The sequence below is a fragment of the Puma concolor genome, chromosome E2 (assembly GCF_028749965.1).
Source record: "Puma concolor isolate L17-30 chromosome E2, mPumCon1.1.hap2, whole genome shotgun sequence".
Classification (NCBI taxonomy): domain Eukaryota; kingdom Metazoa; phylum Chordata; class Mammalia; order Carnivora; family Felidae; genus Puma; species Puma concolor.
The window spans coordinates 2797505-2818066 of record NC_141681.1 but is presented as its reverse complement, the minus strand read 5'-3'; the positions used below and the strand labels follow the sequence as shown (position 1 = coordinate 2818066).

The following is a 20562-nucleotide window of genomic DNA, read 5'->3' as shown; positions in this document are numbered from 1 at the left end:
TCTATAATTTAAAAGCACCATGAGATTCCTGGAGAAAGCACTGAATAAATTTAAATGAAACATGTGTTCTAGTTTTTCCACTTTATTTGGATTATCTTAAGAAACGGTAATATTTATATTATTCTTTTAAAAACAAATCATACTCTGATTATATTAACTAGCATAATATAATTCATGAATATTAACTTACCACTCGGAAAATTGGTCACCACATCAAACTTTTAAAGTGCAATCTGAGGGCCCATGAAATTTTTCACATATACTCAAGCACACTTGTTTTCTAAAGTTACACGAGGTTACATTATCTGTATGTTAAAATAAATCAGTAAATTTTATATATGATTTAATATTAATTATATGAATATGGTATTCTTACATGGAGACGATGCTTAGGAGACACCTTTCCGTGCCCACTGCCATGGATGATTTTCTGAGGCACACGTAGCGAGATGTGGTTTTAGCTGCCAGTAGGAATTCAAGGTTAGGGAGGACTTAAGCAGTCACTGTAAATGTGGACTTCAGTACTTGAAAATCACAGAGTGATCCTGAAGCATCAGTAGCTGGGCCCTTGAAGTCTATCCCCGTGGCTGCAAACTCAAGGCCTGGGGTAATTTGGTAAAGCTTTATGGATGCCTAAGGGACTAGGGAAATATGAAACTCTCCTTCCCTTCCCCCACCTCCATATGCCAGATATTGATTTTTTTTTCCCTCTTGCATTTGGGAACAGTTGTCCAGCAAGAGAACAAAAAGTCCATTTCTTACAAAATAGCAATTAAGCCAAGAAAGCAACTCACCAGTCAATATTTAAAAAAAAAAAAAAAAAAAAAGAAAAAACATTCAAGAAAAGCAGCATACAGTCCACACACTCTTTTAAGACTTCAACCCCCATCACTACGCTTTTGACAGTAGGTAGGTACATAACAAACACTTACTGGATTTCTTTCTCCATTTTTCACAGAATAAATACAAAGCAGCCAAGATAGTACACTTGGAGCTTGAAGCCTTCCTTTGGAACTTTGGAAACCAGATAGAATGTTTAAGTGGTGTTTATTCAGAGGTTTTTCAAGGTAAAGGACTGTGACAAAGGAGAAAAAACCTGGGGCAGAAAGCGACGCATGCACCAATGCCCTGTTGTCTAGTAAACAGCAGCGGGAATGAAGAGCTACAACTAACATCGTTGTCCTGGGCTTGGGAAAGAACTACACAAGGATCTGCGCCATGTTTGGCTTTTCTGAAAGGAAAGCAATCCCAGCTATATTAAGACCACATCGAGGAACAGATTTTAGTAGGTTTTATGCGTTTGCATAGTAACGCATGTAGCACAGTCCACTCCACCAAGCGCGCACTTAAGAAAGGCTTCCCCAAACTCAAACAGGAGAGAAGCCCGGAGATGCGGGAAGCGTTCAAAGTACGAGATGCCGACTGCAGCGCTGTGCGCACCCGTGCACGTCCCGCAGGCGTGGGCACGCGCGGGCAACCCGCGCCCCGCAGGCCCTCACCCCGCGCCCGGCGCCCTCAGCGGCCTCTGCGCGTTCACACAGGGCTCCCGGGCTCGCGGGGGCGCGCAGCGGCGCGGAGGGCCCTTCCTCCCCGGGGCCAGTTCCCTAAGCGCTCGACACCGACAGGTGCCTGATCTGGACCCCAGACCCGTGGCGCAGCGGCGGGTGCACGGAGCGACTGCATTTTCGGGTCAGAACTTTGTCAGAGACGCGGCACCAAGCGAGGCGGGCTCAGTCGGAGAAGCTGGGCCCCGCGGGACTTCGGCGCGGGAGACGCTCTGACGCGGGGGCTACGGGGCCAAGACGCGCGCCCCCTCCCGCGAGCGCGCCCGGACCTCCACACCCGCCCGGCACGCGCGCCTGCGCACGGAGGGCTTTCCGCTGCGCGCGCGGCCCCGCTTCCGCCACGCCCGCCATGGCGGCTACGGCGGCCGGCCCTGGCCCCGCCCCCTGGGACGCCGCACCGGTCACCTGACGCGGCTGCGGCCTGAAGAGACACAAGGGAAGTCGCTGTCGCCAGAGTCGGAGTCTCCGCCGCCGCCGCCGTCTGGAACAGCCGGGACCCTCCGCCTCGCCTCCCGCGCCATGCCGTCGGAGAAGACCTTCAAGCAGCGCCGCACCTTCGGTGGGTGCCGCGGCGGGGGGCCGGGCCCGCGGAGGGGCTGAGACGGGGAGCGTGGGGACCCAGGGCGGCCAGAGTCGGCGGCGGGGGCTGACGGAGGGCCGGGGGGTGAGGGGGGTCCGGGCCGGTGCCCGGGGGCTGACAGCGGGGCCGGGGCTCGGGGGCTGAGGGGGTCGGACCCAGGAGGGCCGACGGAGGGTCGGGGGCTGATGCAGGTCTGAGGGAGGCCGAGGAGGGCCGGGGCCTGAGAGGCGTCGGGACCTGGAGAACTGAGGGGGACGGGGCCTGGAGGGCCGACGGAGGGCCGGGGCCCGGGGGCTGACGTCGGGCCGAGGGGGCCCGGGCCCGCCAAGGGGCTGAGGCGGGGACCCCGGGCGGCCAGAGTCGGCGGCGGCCGAGGCGGGAGCTGGCGGAGGGGCCGAGGGAAGGCCGAGGAGGGCCGGGGGCCGGGGGGCGTCGGGGCCGGCCGGGGGCTGGGGGGAGGGACACCGGGCGGGACGCGCCGGCGCGGAGCTGCTGAATCACCTCTTGGCCCTTCGCGGCGGCGGCGGCCCGGCCGCGGGCACCGCTGTGCAGCAGCCCTCTGGTGCGGGGCGGGGGGCGGGGGGGGGGGGGTGGAGGGGAGGGGTCGCCGCCCCGAGTGTGAAGTGTCATGCCCGCGGGGGCGGCCGGCTCGGAGGCCCGTCTGCGACAGGTCCTTTGAAGGGGTGGCATTAGCGTGCGAGTGAATCTCGTCCAGGTGAGGCCGGATCACACGTGGTCGCTCACAAACGTCGGGTCTCCCTCGACGGAGGGGCTGTGGGCCGCGGAGGGCCCCGGAGGCGGGCGGCGGAGACCGGGCGTGGCGGCGCGTTCTGACCCCGTTCGCGGCGGGAGAGGGGGCCAGCGGCTCGCGCCCCCGCGGCAATGGGGACGCAGAACCGACGGGTGCTCCCCGAGGCCAGCACGTCCCGCGCGGACCACGTGGGCCCCCCCCGGCCGTGTGTTCGTGGGGCTGTTGGCAGCGGCCGCGGCCGTGCGGGCAGAGGGGGCCGCGGCGGGGCTCGTGCGTGTGCCCCGCGGGCCTCCTCCGCAGGGTCTGCCCTCCGTAGAGGGCCCGCAGCTCTCCGGGAGGCGAGCGGCGCGCCTGGGTCTGTGGCTGTCGTTACGGACAGTCGTGAGCTCCTGCCCCTGCGAAGCCGCGCTCCGCGCTCGGGGAAGCGCTCGCCAGGCCGTGGCTCCGTCTGCAGAGGCGGCGGCGTGTCCGTTAGCAGGACTTAGACGTGCCTTTCCCGGCGGGGATTTTCTCGCTCACGACCTTCGCGAGCTCTTCTGCAGCCCCGAGAGCAGCGTTGGAAGCAGATTCCCTCTGGTATCGGGCTTCTGTCCACACCGAGTCTTGCATTTATTTTGAAGCTAACGGAGGGTGGGGGGTGGTGTCTGGCCGGCGCAGTGGATAGAGCGGTGTGGGTCTTGATCTTGGGGTCGTAGGTTCAACCCCCCCCCCCACGCTGGGCATAGAGCTGGCTTCAAAAAGAAAAAAAGTTAACTGGGGACATTGGTGTGGGAAAGATGCTTATTTTCCCATAGCTGAAACTATAGTTACTTTCCTTTTGCTTCGAGTATTTTTAGGTTACTCTAGAAAAATCTGAACAAGAGTAGGTGGTAAGAGTAAGGAAAGTTGAGATTAATGTGTTCTGATGAATTAGAGGGAATTCACCTGGAATCTGGGCCCTTTTTAAAAGATCCCTTTAATAGTCATTTTCGCAGAAAAATATCGAGTGCCATTTAGCGGCTACTGCCTTTCCTGGCTCCGGGGCTGACAATTTTCACTTGATTCGTAGCCCAGTAAATGAGAGACGTTAATTCTTCGGTGAGAACCTCTTCACGCACTCAGACCAGCCCCAGCGAGCTCGAGCAGTTCTCTCTTTCCACGGGAGTGAGTTCAGGCTAATTCAGAACTGAATAGAGCGCCGCTGATGCCTTCTACCAGGATGCAGAGGGTTGAAGTGGACCCTCAGGTTCATCCAGAACAACCCCTTCCTTTTGTAGCTGAAGAAACTGGGTGGGGCCCACAGAGGTGACGATAGTGATCCACCTAGTGGCAGCGTCTGGACTTGCACTCTGTCTTCCGCCCTGTGTTTTCCATCCTCCCGGAGGCCGCCGTGGTTTCCAGTACAGGAGATGGGCCAACACGGAGTCGAAAGGCATAGGGTGCCTTTGCACATAGGTGGAAACGTGAGCTTCCAGAATTGTATTTGAGCAAAAAATTCTGGATTTGGTCTTCTCAGATGTAAAAGTTTTGCTTTAGCCCCTGGGGTTGCCCCAGTTTATTTGATGATACTGTTCTGCGATTTAGCGGTGAGCAGGCTTAAGCTTCTCCGTTAATAGCAGAAAAGTTTGCATGTCTCAGGGGACGTGTATGTGTTGGTCTAGAATAACTACTCTAAAAGGCGGACCTGTAGAGCAAGGTATATGGCAAAACGCAGGTAGCACTCCATGAACTGAAGATGTACCAGTCGTTGAGGGATTGAATATCTATCACACTTACGATTTATAGACAGATTGGGGACAATATTTATTATGCTTCCATTTCACTCAATGAAATAGTTTTATTTCAAATTCCTTCAGTAGTCTCAAAGCAACTTTGCAAATACATTGGTAAACTAAGACACTTTAGACTCCTATTCTCCGTTTTTGTTTGTTTGCAAGGCTTATAAGGGTCTTAGAAACAGGAGGAAAGGAATCTGGGGAAGTATTTGGATATGCATTTGGAGTAGTATTTATTTCCATTTTACAACTTTAATTTGTTTATTAAATTTGTTTATTAAATTTGTTTATCATTTTCTGTGTACAAGCCTGAGCCCTGGGGGAATACAGAGATGACTAGAGGCAGGTCCCTGACTGCTGGGGGCACTCTGTTGAAGACAAATGATAAACAGATCACTACAACATTAAAAAAATACTTGAGTAAAAGAATTGCTCATATGTGCCTTTATCTGTGGTGTTGGTAATGTTTTTGTTAAATCTGTTAGTCTCTGAAAATAGCTGTCCACTTAAAAGAGTGAGGCACAGGCATGTACCATATTTGCTGCGTTACTCCAGCTCACACCTGCGTTTTCACTGCAACTGCTTAAGACACTTCTAGGAGACTTTAACACTATGTGTTTTCTTTTTCTTTTTTTAAGTTTATTTTTGAGAGAGAATCCCAAGCAGGCTTCACATTGTTAGCGTGGAGCGCGATGGGGGGCTCAAGCTCACAAACCGTGAGATCATGACCTGAGCCGACACCAAGAGTTGGGAGCTTAACCACCTGAGCCCCCCAGTTCCCCAGTACTAAGTGTTTTCACCTTAAGGAAGTCCTTCACCTTCATACTTTGATTTTTCCCACCTTTAGTAAAAAGAATCATTTTTGTCATTTGGGCCATATTTTGGGGCTAAATCAAGATAAAGAAACTTTTGATACTACAGTATAAAAATTCTGATTTCTGACTTTAAAGTCTCATATTTAGAGCCTATTTTTATTGTATTTTTTTCCTTTTCCACTTGCCAAAACAAACCTGTTTCCTTGTATTAAAAAAAAAAATCTCCCCCTTCTGTCTGAATGTTTCCAATTAAACTTTTACATGTATTAGGATAAGTCTTTAAATGTGAAACATATTCCAAGGTAAATTAAAGAATTATCATTCATTTGCTAGAGTGAATTAATTGTGATTTCCTCTAACCTCTGGAAGAATCTTCTCTGACAGAATGGAGGTTTTTGTCGTGAAGAGGGTTGATGGCTAAGTCTATATGGTAGAGCACCTTTTCCTGGGGTAAGACAGACAGGGATAGGGCTCGAAGCTGAGAGAGGCATTGAAGGGGAATCAGAAATAGAGAAGGATTTAAAAGATGATGCCAGGGAGAAAATCCTCCTCCTGTGTCTCCTCTACTCTCACTATTCTAATCACTGCTTCACTTTGGACCCTGGAGGTGTGGCTTTTCCACACATCGAACTGAATTCAGCTGGCCGTCCTAAAATTTAAAAAAAAAAAATTGTTTTACAGTCATCTCTATACACAAAGTGGGTTTCTTTCTTTTTTTAAGTTTATTTATTTTGAGAGAGAGAGAACATGAGCAGGGGAGGAGGGGCAGGGAGAAGGGGGAGGGAGAGAATCCCAAGCAGGCTCCACGCCGTCAGCACAGGGCTCAGTCAGGGCTCGATTTCACAAACCACGAGATCATGACCTGAGCAGAGATCAAGAATAGTACTCAACCAACTGAGGCACCCAAGGAACCCTATACCCAGTGTGGGGTTTGAACTCAAGATCGCCAGTCGGATGCTCAACTGATGGGTGGCTGTCCTACAGTTTACCTCAGTACTAACTCTTTACCTGGTGATAGCTTCAGATCCAACAAGTTGATAAGAGTTAAGTCCCAAAATATTGCCCCTCCCCACCACGCCCAAACACTAATTCCAAGTGCAGCTTGTTAATCTGTGCTTCTGACCACTGGCTGGAAATCAGAGGTTCCCATAACCGCCCCCCACCAACCGTGTTTAATTAAATTGCTGGAGTGGCTTGCAGGAAAGCTGTTTATTTACTAGATTACTGGATTATTACAAAGGATATTAAAGTACACAAAAGAACAGCCTCATGAAAAGTACTAGGGTGAGTTCTGGAAGAGTCCTGAGTGCAGGAGCTTTTGCCCCTGGGGAGTTTGGTATTCTCCCAGCACCCAGAAGTTCTGAGCCCCATCCTTTTGGGTATTTACGGAGATTTAATTACATGGGCCTGACTGGTTAAATCATTGGCCATTAATGATTAGTTCATCCTCCGAATACCTTTCCCCTCCCTGGTTGTTGGGGTAGGTCTGAAAGTTTCAAACCTCAAGTCACTGTTCTTTCCCCTGGCAGCCAGTCTCCCATCCTTAGGAGCTTTCCAAAAATCACCACATTAACACAAACCTCAGACATGGTTGTTTGGAGTTTGTTATGGAGAAACAAAAGATGCCCTTATCAATATCACTATTCTTGTTTAGAAAATTCCAAGGGTTTTGGACCAGATACGTCAGTCAGAATATTATAGATGGGAACCACTAGGTTAAGCTTACTATTAATAGTACCTAAGAAACAAAACAGGTTAACATAGAGGAAGGGATGGATGAATAAGATAAACAGGCAAATCATAAGAGATTTAAATACAGAAAACAAAATGAGGGTTGCTAGAGGGGTGTCAGGTCAGGGTTGGGCTAAATGGGTGATGGGCATTAAGGAGGGTACTTGGGGTGAGCACTGGGTGTTATATGTAAGTGACAAAGCACTAAATTTGCAGTCTTTATAGTAGACGTGTTTATTTAAAAAAAAAATTTTTTTTAACATTTATTTATTTTTGAGACAGAGAGAGACAGAGCATGAACGGGGGGGGGGGGGGGGGGTCAGAGAGAGGGAGACACAGAATCTGAAACAGGCTCCAGGCTCTGAGCTGTCAGCACAGAGCCCGACGCGGGGCTCAAACTCACGGACCGCGAGATCATGACCTGAGCTGAAGTCGGCCGCTTAACCAACTGAGCCACCCAGGCGCCCCTATAGTAGACGTGTTTATATTAAGTGATTTATCTTAGAAGCTGTTTTAGAAATTTTGGGTGGGAAAATAGAAATAGAACCTAAACGTTCATAATTTGAAAATGGAAATTATTTCAGTCATTTTAGTAAATTTTTTTGAAATTCAAAAAAAAGTTGGTAATAGTAGTATATACATTTATATAGGTCATAGCATCTTTTTTTCAAAGTCACCAGGATTTCTCAGGAAGCCCATGATCGATCATTTACATAAGTGATTATATTAAGGGGGAGAATAGAGGTTGTCAAAAAACTAGTATTCAACAGTAGACTTTGTGCTTTAAACTTTTAGGTAAAGGGAGGGGTGGGCACTGAGTGAAACTGTTTAAAAGTCAAATAGGAAATTCCTTTTACCCATATCTATTTTGGGCATTTTCTTTCCTTTTAAGGACTATATCATTGAAAAGCAGGAAGTGATAAGGGAAAATTGTATTGGAGCGCCTATGGTTGATCATGGATTTCTGTACCAACTTAAACAATGGAAAATGCACAAAAATTGACAGGTGGTGGGAGTCCTTGGAGGAAAGATTGGTAATACCGTGCAGTCAGTCTGCTGATTGTATTTGACTGAGCCTGGGGTCCCAAACCCTTGAAACTAGGAATTCTGTACTCTTGGTCTTAGGCTATTCCACCTGCTATAGCCATGTAATTGCATGTTGGTTTACATGGAAGTTGCATTTGGCCTTACATGTCAGTTTACCAGATATGAAATGCCAGTGTTTGGTTCTTCTGAGTTCCAGGAAAGATACCCTTACTGCTCTACTCTGCCACAGCTAGGGATAGGTGAATTCACATATGGAAACCACCAGTGAAAATGCAGGAAAGAAGCTGCATTGTCACCCTTAATAATGCCTGTGTCTTTTCCTTTCATTGCAGAACAAAGAGTAGAAGATGTCCGACTTATCCGAGAGCAGCATCCTACGAAAATCCCAGTAGGTAGTCTCCAGCATCTGTGTTTCAGTCATTAATAATGTATGCAGACGGGAGCACTGCTTAAGTACTTTGGTACAACACTGCCGTGTGCAACCATGTGACAGGGGTTTCTACAAAAATCCTGACCAATAGCCCCCAGTGTCAGCTTCATGACCTAGAATTGAGATCACTTAATACACAGTTTTTTCATCTAACCCCATTGTTTCCTCCTGAGTCTGAGTTTGCTACCTTAATGTTACACACTTCACAAGTCAAATATATTTATTTGGGGGAAATGAATAGAGGGGCTAGAACTGGTAGTCTTTTATGAGTGGAAGGAAGTATCCACTGTCTGCTAAAGGAAGCTGAGTACTGCAGTTGGAAAATCAGTAGTCCTCAGGATTTAAACGTGACTGCACATTCCAGGATGTCTTTTGACGCCCCAGAGAAGTCTCTTGTATTTGGCTTCTTCGCAGGAAATGGAGGAAAAACACTGCTCTTTCTTGTCACGTGTAGGTGCCTCAGATGCTTTTTGGTGTGCCCAGGAACCCACATCCTCTGCCCCAAATCCTTTGCTGGCAGACCCTAGAAAAGGTTTCTGCCTGAGGCACAAGGTCTAGTGGGTAAGAGGAACTCCTGGTTTCAGACAGAGGCTGAGTTCAGGCCTTAGGTTCAAGGTTACTAAGTGATTTTGAGCTAGTTACTAAAATTCTGAAAGGTGCTGCTACATCTTTATCTGTAAAATGGGCAGAGAATCCCATCCCGTGTAGTTGTTGGAAAGATTTGCGTAATTCTGTGTACGTGGTTGTCACCTCCTACAAATTCTGTAGACCCCTGAGAAACTCCACTGTTAAAAGCTCTTTGGCAGCTTTCGTGTTTGGCTTTGTGACATGTGATCTCATGCCAAACTGAGGGGAGAGAAAAGATCCAGGGAGTTGGGGCTGTAAGGTACACAGAAAAGAGAAGACGGGTCTGCCCAGCAGTTTCCCAACTGTGGGGTCCTACAGTAAAGAACAGTCTTTCCTTGGCCTGCTTAGAAATTTCAGTCTGTCCTGGTACTTGGTCAACATGTGGCCTGGGGGATTTCTTTAACTGTAAGGTTATCTTCACTTTGAATACCTGCTGTTTTATCTGCTAGCAGGTGCTAGCTGTTGGAAACAAACAGCCCAGTAGTCTGCCAGGGTTTGGTCCACAGCCTCCTTTTGAAACGCAGATATCTGCATATGTTAGCAGTCCTTTCTGGGTTTTTGCAGAAATCGTGTACTTATATTTCCCCGTTCGTGCTTGTGATCCCCTGAACAAGTCTGAGAACCACTGTCACAGGCACTGCTTGTTGAGAATCAGATGGAAGGACCGAAGGCAGAAGCAGCTCCACTGGCAGTCTGGTCTCCACTCCTTGAGGGCGGCTGTGTCCTCCACGCTTCTGCCCACAGTGGCCGCCTAAGTGCAGCACTCAGGAGGGCACTCCTCAGATGCAGCCAGACGCCTTACCCCATGACTCACACACCTTCTCTCCCAGATTAGAAGGGTACAGGAAAAAGGAAAAAGAAGGGACAAGGAAACCAGTCATTTGTAGGTGATGGTTCTCGTGGGGATGGCCAGTGCGGGCGAGTCAGGAGCAGCTCGAATAGCTCCTCTCCCCGCAGAGCAGCCTGAGCACCTGAGAGAGAGCAGGAGGTGCCCAAGGCCATCCTGTCCTGTGTCCCCAGGCAGCTGCTGTGTCCTCCTTTAAGGGAAGGGTTCTAAGGTCTTAAGTTTTTCCTCCGGTGCTTCTGCCTCTTCATGGACCAGGAATTTAAGATTTCTGCCTTGCTTCTGATCTCTGCTACTAGTCAAACCCAGGCAAGTGTACTCTATCTACTGATTCTTTCCTGTGGATAATGTTGTGAACACACCCTGTGGATAAAAGTTCTAGATCTTATCAAGGAAGGTGATAACAGTTTGATTTGGCCTTACACAGAACCTCACGTGGGCTCCCTTACAGCAGAGCCATATACACACAAGTCTCTTCCCCTTTTCTGAAGAAACATTATGTAAAGATTCCCATTCCTGTCTCTCAGCTTCTTGTTGTGGCAGGGTATGGCTGTTTTGCTTTTGTAGTGGCGTAGAACTAGGGGAAAAACTGTTTTTCCTCTATGGAAAGGAAGTATGGCAAGGAGCTGATGGATTTATTTCAGTTCATGATGTAAAACTATTGACTTTTTAAATTTTTTTTTTTAACATTTTTAATTTATTTTTGAGACAGATGGAGCACTAGCCAGAGAGGGGCAGAGAGAGAGGGAGACAGAATCCAAAGCAGGCTCCAGACTCTGAGCTGTCGGCACAGAGCCTGACGCGGGGCTCCAACCCACAAAGATTCTTGACTTTTAAAACTCATTAAAGAGGGGCACCTGGGTGGCTCAGTCAGTTAAGTGTCCAACTTTAGCTCAGGTCATGACCTCACAGTTTTTATGGGTTCAAACCCCGTGTCGGGCTCTGTGCTGACAGCTTGGAGCCTGTTTCAGAGTCTATGTCTCCCTCTCTCTTTGCCTCTCCCCTGCTCGCACTCTTTCAAAAACAAACGTTAAAAAAATTTTTTTTAACTCTTTAAAGAAATATAGGGAATATTTTGTCAATATGAAAGAATCTTCAAGTCTTTCTGCACAAAATGTGTTTCCAGAACCAGTGAATCATTGTCTCTACTTGTCAGGTATTTACTTAAGACTTTTTCCATGTCAAGTAGAGAAACAGGTCTACTATGAAAAAAACATGAGTGTATTACCATAACAAAAAACTTCCACACTTCAGGGGCGCCTGGGTGGCTCAGTCAGTTAAGTGTCTGACTCCTATTTCAGCTTGTGTTGTGATCTCATGGTTCCTGGGATTGAGCCCTGTGTTGTGCATGTGGACCCCCAATGTGGGGCCTGCTTAGGATTCTCTCTGTCTGCCCCTCCCCTGCTCATGAGAGCTCTCTCAAAATAAAAAGAAAAAAGGTACGGGGCCCCTGCGTGGCTCAGTTGGTTAAATGTCCGACTTTGGTTAAGGTCATGATCTCACAGTTCATGAGTTTGTGCCCCGAGTCAGGCTCTGTGCAGATGGCTTGGAATCTGGAGCCTGCTTCAGATTCTGTTTCTCTCTCTGTCCCTCCCCTGCTTGTGTTCATTCTCTTTCTCTCTCTCTCTGTCTCTCTCTCTCAAAAATAAATAAAAACATTAAAAAAGTTGTTGTAGAAGTATATCTAATTAAAAAAGATCTTACATATTTCAGAGGAAATGGTGGTGGTATCATTGACACATTCAGAGCTTTACACTTTAAGCTGGCACCTAGCCTCTGTTCTTAGTATTTTGTTTTTCTGACTAGTTAGTATATTTTCATGGTTCCAAGTAAAAAGAATACATAGCTCACCTCCTGGAGGCATCCACTGTGTCTTGTGTGTGCCATATTCTGTAAGGGACAGAGTGTAAGCTGATAAATGATCACTCTTCACAAGAGCACTATGAGGAAACTAACAAATGTGCCCTTTCTATTTCAGACCCCGTTTAGGTATGTGCCAGTTACAACATAGGAGGTATTTTGTCTGTTCTTCATAGCTGATCTCAAAATCTCTTTTCTGCCTATTTTTTTAGGTGATCATAGAACGATACAAGGGTGAGAAGCAACTTCCTGTACTGGACAAAACCAAGTTCCTTGTACCTGATCACGTCAACATGAGTGAGCTCATCAAGATCATTAGGTATATAATCACTTTTTTCTATTTCTTTGGGTAGCTTTTCATTCTTTATCAGACTTAGATAAATCTTTAGTTTTGTTGTTGTTGTTGTGTTTTGTTTCAAACTTTTATCTTTAGTTTTGATTAAGATCTCCACAAGCTCAATAAAACCTAAAGACATTTCCTTTCTGAGTTCTTCTCTCTTCCGTTGGATCTGCTGTCCTTCTGATTCTTTCACCATAACATCTCGTATAGATGTTGTCTCTTGATCAGAAAAATTACAAGTTTTGTACAGCAAAATTAGTAAAAGAATGCAGACTTGGTACAATGGTAATATAAACTATATTTTGAAGTATTTCTCATACTAGACACTAATGGCTCTTCAGAGAGCATGCTAGTTTAAGACTGGCCTCAGGAATATAGTAAGAATAATCTATCAAGTATTACCACTAATATATCCTTTGTCAGTGTAATCCTAGGAAATGTCCTGTACTTTATGAGAAGCTTTGAGAGTAATCATCAGTAGGCATACATTTTATTTTGCCAGAAGCAGCATGTACAAAATCTTTGTACTTGTGTGTCAGTGGGGGGGTGGGTGAGATTTTCACACATCCCGGGTATTGGTGTTCAGTATCTCTTCACATTATTTTTCTTTCAATAGGAGGCGCTTACAGCTCAACGCTAATCAGGCGTTCTTCCTGTTAGTCAATGGACACAGCATGGTGAGTGTGTCCACGCCGATTTCTGAAGTGTATGAACGTGAGAAGGACGAAGACGGGTTCCTGTATATGGTATATGCCTCTCAGGAGACATTTGGAATCAAAGTGTCTGTGTAAGACTAGAAAAATGCATCTGTTCTAGAATTTTTTTAAGCCCTTACCAAGGAAAAAAAAGGGATATTACCAACCGAGATTGATCCATTCATCCAATCACAGACCATCAAAAACAGTAGTGTTCCTGCCTAGGAGTTGTAGGAAGTTGTTTTGTGCTACAAGCAGAAAAATGGAGCTCCACATGAGCACATTCAGCTTTGGAAAAACCATTATTTAACCTAGGCTGTTTTGTTTTCAAATTTAGAAGTTTAAAAATAAAATACTTTGCATTCTAAGTTGCCAATAAAATAGACCTTCACATTATTCTAATGCTCTTTCCCTATGAGGAACTTGCAACATAAGCATTCAGAGAGAAATTCTTTTCTAGGTTCACAGAACCAGCCAACTTTTTGTAGAAGAGTTTCCACTCGACTGGAGAACTCTCTTTAAGAGGATCTTGGAAAGCATAAGTTGTCAAGCATAGCCCCCTTCCCGCCCGCCCACACTGGCCATAATAGTGGGCAAAAAGCAGGAAAAATTGAGGTGGAGAAGAAAACTCTGAACTGCTGCTCAAGGTTCTCGACTCCTAGTGTAGTGTGCCCCAAGTCCATGCCTGTGCAGTGCCATTGGGTGGGGGGGGGGGGTTTCGTTTGCTTCTCTAGACAGTAAAGCACCACTGCTCAATAAGAACCTTGAATAATTTAAAATTTTGGTCTAGTTTCTCAAAGGGCCCAGGGAAGAAAAATGGGACATTTCTTCTGGTTTGCATATTCTCTGAGAGGTCAAACTGCCATCTGCTTTGGTAGAGAAACAAGCTGTTCAAGCAGTTTTGTTCCTTGGGTCAGTGGTAGAAACTACAGAACGTGGAAACTAAAGCATTAAAATTCAGATGCACTCCCTCTACCTTTCAGCCTAAAGCTGTAGATGATCCATGTTTTATGTTGTGTGTGGCTCTGTTATGAAAAAGTTCCCACATTTTTAAGAGTATTTCAGTTGTCACTGTAGGTCAGAACCGTCCTGGTTCCTCTGCTCAAAGTGCATGTCAGTTGTGAAAAAAACAGTAACAAAGGAGACATACACTCTTCATGGATATTAATGTCAAAAATTAAACATTTTCCGAATTCAACTAGAACCACCAATGCTTCCTCCTACCTGCATGGGCGTACTATTTACTATTTTTGTGGGAGTAACAGAAAGATCACAGTCGACTTTAGACTGTACATGTAACAAGCAGGTTACGTTTCACCTTTGTGTATTTAGACGTGTGTGGAATACCCGGACCTGTTAGTGGAAGTTACTGATTAATGGGGGCGGGGGGGGGGGGGGGAGGAATATTGCTGCATATGGGCGCTTGACTCCCCAGCCTTCCGACCATTCCCACTGCATGCATCTGTCCACGTGGCTAACTTTTAATATGTGTATTTTTACATTATGTAAATTCTTAATCAGCCTGTCTTGTTTAGATTGTACACATCATTATACCTGACATTCTTGTAACTCCTGTGTGATAAGATTCCTAGAAGAAATTCAGCTTTTTAAAAAATACCATGTGGGAAGGGCGCGACTTCTACCCCACATTAGTGGGTGGTCACTATAGGATCTCTAAGCCAAGTACATTTTTAATGAACTAAGGTGAATAAAGGCACAACTAAAACCCGTCGCCGAGTTCAGTTTAATGGATCGGTATCCGATACTTGCAGTGGTATAGCGTCCGCGCTATCCCATGCCAGGCGGGGAATTTCCTTCCTAACGGCACCAAGGCTGGTTTCGCTGCGGGGGGGGGGGGGGGTGGGGGGCCGGGAGTGGGCAGAGGGGTGCCCGCCTCCGAAGGGCTGTGCCTTGTCCGAGGCACCTTTCTCACCTCAGTCCAGGTTCTGCCAGCTCGTCTTGTCTTTACCAAACAGGAGTCTCCTGAGAACTAAAAGACCGGCCACAAAGTGTACGGATGGATGTGGGACCCGGGTGTTTTGTGGGAATAAACACTTGGAACCCTACCACTCTAAATGAAAAAGTACCCCACAGAAGGTGTTGAGTATGCGCTGCCTGGTCGAGAAGACATTTCGTGGTTTACGGGCACCTCGTGCTTCATCAGGGAAAGGTGGTACAGACTGCAGCCAAGCAGTGGCCAGCACTCTGCCCTGGAAAACCTCCACCCATTCCCAGTCGGAAGCAGGCACCTCAGAGGTTTGTGGAAGAACCCGGGGAGCGAGCTGAGGAAATGCTCTGCTTCTGCGATTGTACTGCTCAGGCGCGCGCATCCCCCTTCAGAGGCCCCTCTCTCTTCCGAACAGCGAGTCGGGGAGGCTGCCGCCAGCTACAAGGATGGGCCAGTGGTCTCTCCTGACGGAGGCCCTGCTGCCCCGAGCCACGTGCGCACCTTTCTCTGGGCAGCCTCAGGCCCGACGAGACCAAGAGGCCCCGGGGACCTCTGCTGGGGAGTGTGGCACTGCTCGGGGCAGTGCAGTCCTGGGCCAGCTTGTGCTGACTAGACCGCCACTGTCCCAAATCCAGAGAGGACAGAGCTTTAAATGCCAGGACACGTTCGTGCCGTGTGTAAATCACACGTTTACAAAAGTCTCAAGTATCCTTGACATCTATCTGTTCCTGCCAATCTTGATTTCTCATGGAACCTCTTTAAACCCCAAATCAAGAGTAACTTTTCTGTTCAAGGCAAGGATGTTTTTAAAAAGTGGGAAATGATAGACGATGGACTTAAGGGGCACCTGGGTAGCTTAGTCAGTTGAGCGTCTGACTCTCGATTTCAGCTCGGGTCATGATCCCAGGGTCGGATTGAGCCCCACAATGGGGTCCAGGCTGAGCATGGAACCTCCTTGGGATTCTTTTGCCCTTGACCCTCTCCCCTGTTCACAAGTTCTCTCTCAAAAAGAAAATCAGTTTTTAGAAAATGGATTTGGGCAGCTGGGTGGCCCGGTTGGGCGTCTGACTCCGGCTCAGGTCACAATCTCACGGTTTGGGAGTTCGAGCCCCGCCTGGGAGCCTGGAGCCTGCTTCGGATTCTGTGTCTCCCTCTTTCTCTCTGTCCCTCGCCCACTCACGGTCTGTCTCTGTCTCAGAAATGAATAAACGTTACAAAACTTACAGAAAAACTTAAAAAAATTTTTTTAAATGGATTTAAGGCCACGTATCTCTTGTCAAATTGAGAAGGCAAGGTTTGACTCCCTAGTTTGGAGATCAAGAATTTCGATTTATTCAAAAAGATGTGTGCTCCATTTTCTATGAAACAAAGTCCTAATAAAATGAAACATTTTTTTTAATTTTTATTTTCAGTACATTAAATTTACTCATAAAAACATTCTAAAAATGTACAATTTTTCCTTTTTAACAAAGTATAATAAAACATAAAAACTTCAAAAACAGAATACTTAACATTTACAATTCAAAATCAAATTAGCAGAATATTAAATATTTACAAAACTATATCTTTTAAAAATATTTATAAAGTTACATGCAATTTGTAGAATTGACATAAAAGAATGGCTCAAAAATGGGAGAATTTTCCTTCATTCCTAAAAAGAAAATCTGTCCAATATAAGCTGTGAAGATTCTTGAGTACACGAAGTCTTCGGTTTCGGTACCAAAGCCTTCATCCTTGTGCATGTGAGAACTTAATGCGTGTGAGGGGCTTGTTACGATACCCGGGACTGACTGAGGACACTGATGACGCGCTGAGCTCCCCTCCACCTGGAACAGCGTAGCAAAGTCGACCTTGGGCCTCAACCAGCAAGTGTGTGGTTTCGAGAGTACTGATTAAAGGCTTTTTCATTCAGAACCTCGGGACTTTGCAAATTGAGCCTCTTCAGAACCCATGGTTTTAAACGTCACCTGACTCATTCTTTGGGGAGTTGTCTGCACTGTGGAAAGGAGGTCCGCCCACTCAGGTTCCACAGGCCCATCCTCTGGGAAAGACACGGCTTCCCTTACCATCCTTAAGATTCAACTCGTACGCCATCAGTAACCAGTATGTAAAACTAGCAAGGCATCAAATAACCCACCACAGAAGCAGGAAGAGTACAAAATGACAAGGAGTGAGGAGGGTGCAACCCGATTCCACTGGGCGAGCGCTCTTCAGGGACACTGGAGTGGGCCCAGAGCAAGCCTCTCGGTCAGATCCCGATTGATCAGATCTGCCGGTGCTCCCACCGGGCCGCGTGTGTGACGCTGGGCTGAGCTGCCGCCCCGCACCTCCACACACAGCGTAGTGCAAACTAGCTACAGTGACTTCTAAATAGTGAATTAAAACACCGAACCTACTAGCTACCATATTCACAAGCTGACTCCTGTGATCTTCTGGAGATTATAGATGATGCTGGTTGGTCGCTTTTTTCAAAATACCCAATCACGTACCTGCTTTGAAGAAAATAATTTTGTCTTTATTGTAAGTGCTAGCTCCCATTTCCTCAGTGCTCTTTAGCAATTACGAGTTTTAACATTTAAACACTTTCCAATTTTCAGTACTTTTGAAATAAAAATTAGAAAAGAAGGTAGAAAATTGGATGTTTGGCTAAAAAAAAAATTTTAATAGTTGTTTTACCTCGACACTGTATTCTACTTCAATCTGTACATTCCACTTCCCCCATTCTTGAAGACAAAAAAATGGGGTGAGAAACTTTGATATACGATAGACCACACACAGCCAAGTGGCCATGCCACACCTACCTGGTTGCTACAGCATTTGGAAACTGAGCCCATGGTTTCACGAAAATGACTACGTAGTTGAAAGGGTCAGTCGGATCTGTGTTTCTAAGAAGATGAGGACATCTGAGGAAATGCAAAACGCTCTTTAGGCTTAACGACTTTGGTTGCTTTTGGAGAGAAATTCATCGGAGATAATACTGCCAGCAAACATTCCCAAGTCCAAGTATGGAAATTCACTTGGGGAGAGATCGCACAGATCGGCAGCTGAATGCTTTATGTCCCGTGTATGTCACATTTACGTTTCACAATTCTCACCTTGGAATGGCCTCACTGGAGACATCACACCGCACATGCACTTCCAAAGACAACTGGGGATTTTTCTAAGACCTTTGATGACTGGAACACAGCCGCACAATGTCTGGACTCATTTACCTCAATTTGAATGTCATACTTCAAATCAAAGATCTTGTTTCAACTTCTTGTTACATGGAACGCTAACTTCTAATATTTATCAAAATAGTCCTAAGGGTAACAACAGACACTTTCATTCCCCAATACTGACCACTAAAACAAAAACCCTAAATATGATTTTTTTTCCTCTTGTTATGAGACAGTTTTCAACAATTTCACCGTGTTGAAATAGGATTTATTTAAAATATTTCTTTTTTTTTTTTTTTAAAAAACCAAAAAATTTAAAAGTTTGGCTTTCAGCACATGTCCAGGCCACCATAACGGCCTTCAGAAATATTAAAATCGTAAACATCAGTGGACACTCCCAAGTCTTCCTCTAACATCATATGACAAGTTCCAGGCTCGTACTCTTTAAGGCAAAGTTGTGTCAGTTCTCGTTATTTTGACATTTTGTAGTGTTTACAATTAAGAGATCAATGTCACATTCCCCCAAAAAAGTTGCCATAAGCATCACCATTGCTTCAAAACCGTACGTAATACTGTGCACTGGGAAGAGAGACGTGTACAGAGGTCTGTCCATTCTGCATTGCATAGAAATGAAACTCTACTAAAATAAAACGCTAAAAAACTACTAAAAGCCTTTCATTAAAAAATGTAACAACTCTGCTTTAGTTTCTCTGCAGCCAGGAAACGGATCATAAAATTTGAAGCCTCACATCACAGTGCCTCAAATTCTAGGGTATTCTTTTGATTTATACCAATTCGGCATGAGGCTGATTGTCCCATTTTAAGAACGGTCTGAGTATTATGATTTTTTTTTTTTTTTTTAATACATACTCCACTGCAAAATCCCTGGGCAAGGCCTAACCAATCAGTATTTTAATATGGAAGGCTTTAGTGTTTAAAGTAATATTGTTATTTGAGCAGAAAACTCCCTTTAGCTTTGAAGATTTAAGTCCCTACATTTCAGACCAAGCAACTTTCATTGCAATGGGGTGACACCGAGAGCTGTGTGGGGAGGATTTCTTTCCCACGTTGGATAAAGCCACACTTGTGCAGATCTTGTGGCTCTGTCCTGTTGGTGCGGCCTCTTTCAGAGTCTTACCACTTTCTATTGTAGTTTTCCAGGTAACTTCTCACGGAACTAACCATTAATACACAGCCTAATACAAAAGAAGTGGACAGGAGAACGTTTCGAATCTTTTGCTCCTAAGTTACAGGACTGTATCATTGTTGAAATGTCTGTCTCCAGTGTGAATCCGTTAGCAGTCAGCCTTGGGGGCCTCGGGAGATCCGTGTGACATAAAAGAACTTGCCAACTTTGCTAAGGGTGTCGTAGCGTCCCTCGGAGCCAGCCCACGAAGGCCGGGCGGTTACCATGTCCCTGCGAGAGCTCCGTCGCGGTGGGAGACGACCAAGACTCCACGCTACTGACGGGCTGGGGAGGAAGGATTCTCAAAGCTCTGACAACTAGGGATTCTCTGGGACTTGGACCCTTAAGATATTAAGTTGTTGCGAGTAACTATTTCTATTTAATAATGTAGTTTAAATGTATTCGCAGAAAAAAAAAAAAAAAGGAAAAGAAAAACCTGAAACTGCTGCAAGTGTTTTAAGGAGGGAAGGAGACGCTGACATCTTTGTCGTGTACCAAGTCACGCGGCCTGCTGGTGCCAACTCCTTAAACGCAGATTCTCCGAGTGTCTTGCACTGACTGGTCTCAGGGAGTCTGTCTCCCAAAACCGCAGAGACTGGCATCAGTTTACATTCTTCTGTAGTGCAATCCTTAAAAAGCCCAGAGAGATTAGTGTCTAACCACTCAAGGAACAGAACAAAACAAAAACAGAACAAAACAGAGGCGACATTTTCCCTCACCCAGGGGTGACCAGAGTCCGACTGGTGGAACGCCACGCAGGGAACTCCGACCCTCAGTACTCGAGTCCGATCTTGCGTAGCTGCCCTGGAATTACATGTGAGCCTGGAAGGACCGAGGATGGCGATGCTCCTCGGGAGACGGAGGTCTCTGCATCGCGACCACGGTGGAGGCGCCGACCAGGCAAGTCCTGACGTCAAGCTCCAATCTAGGATTTTGGCAATAAAACTGAGTTTGATGCACTCCTACACTAGGTTTTCTATCCAGTCTAGTAAAGTAAAGCACCTTTGGATTAAAAATATTAAGCTCAACAGCAACTAGACTTCTCGGTCTTGTATTTAATTTCCTTATGTCTCCATGGCTTAATAGTGTTCTGTTGCCAGAGGAAAATATCAGTCTGTGGAGTCCAGACTTTCTGCTGGAGGGGCATATTTCAACCTAAAAGTACCTAGAAGTGGGGGGGGGGGGGGGGGGGGAAAGAGATCAAATTTGAATCACTGCACAGTTAGCACAA

General features: G+C 46.4%; 2 protein-coding genes across 6 annotated transcripts in view; one reads left to right on the top strand and one right to left on the bottom strand.

Moving 5' to 3' along the window:
- The first annotated feature begins 1936 nt into the window (after positions 1-1936).
- MAP1LC3B (microtubule associated protein 1 light chain 3 beta) lies at positions 1937-14770 on the top strand. The gene is made up of 4 exons (XM_086688737.1): positions 1937-2124; positions 8576-8631; positions 12217-12323; positions 12961-14770. The coding sequence occupies exons 1-4, from the start codon at positions 2085-2087 to the stop codon at positions 13133-13135; spliced, it is 378 nt and encodes a 125-aa protein (XP_086544863.1). The 5' UTR covers positions 1937-2084; the 3' UTR covers positions 13136-14770.
- The window catches only part of ZCCHC14 (zinc finger CCHC-type containing 14), a 61198-nt gene continuing 54391 nt past the window's right edge, over positions 13756-20562 (bottom strand). For 4 of the 5 annotated variants that reach the window (XM_086688734.1, XM_086688732.1, XM_086688733.1 and 1 more), the window contains one exon: positions 13756-20496. In XM_086688734.1, coding sequence (XP_086544860.1) covers positions 20441-20496 — 56 coding nt within the window. In that variant the 3' untranslated portion in view covers positions 13756-20440. The remainder of the gene's footprint in view (positions 20497-20562) is intronic. The other variant, XR_015244595.1, reaches the window with a different exon arrangement.

Coding starts and splice junctions, on each gene's coding strand:
- MAP1LC3B (XM_086688737.1), top strand. CDS start 2,085: ATGCCGTCGGAGAAGACCTTCAAGCAGCGCCGCACCTTCG. Junction 2,125..8,575: donor CAAGCAGCGCCGCACCTTCG/GTGGGTGCCGCG, acceptor CTTTCATTGCAG/AACAAAGAGTAGAAGATGTC. Junction 12,324..12,960: donor GAGCTCATCAAGATCATTAG/GTATATAATCAC, acceptor TTCTTTCAATAG/GAGGCGCTTACAGCTCAACG.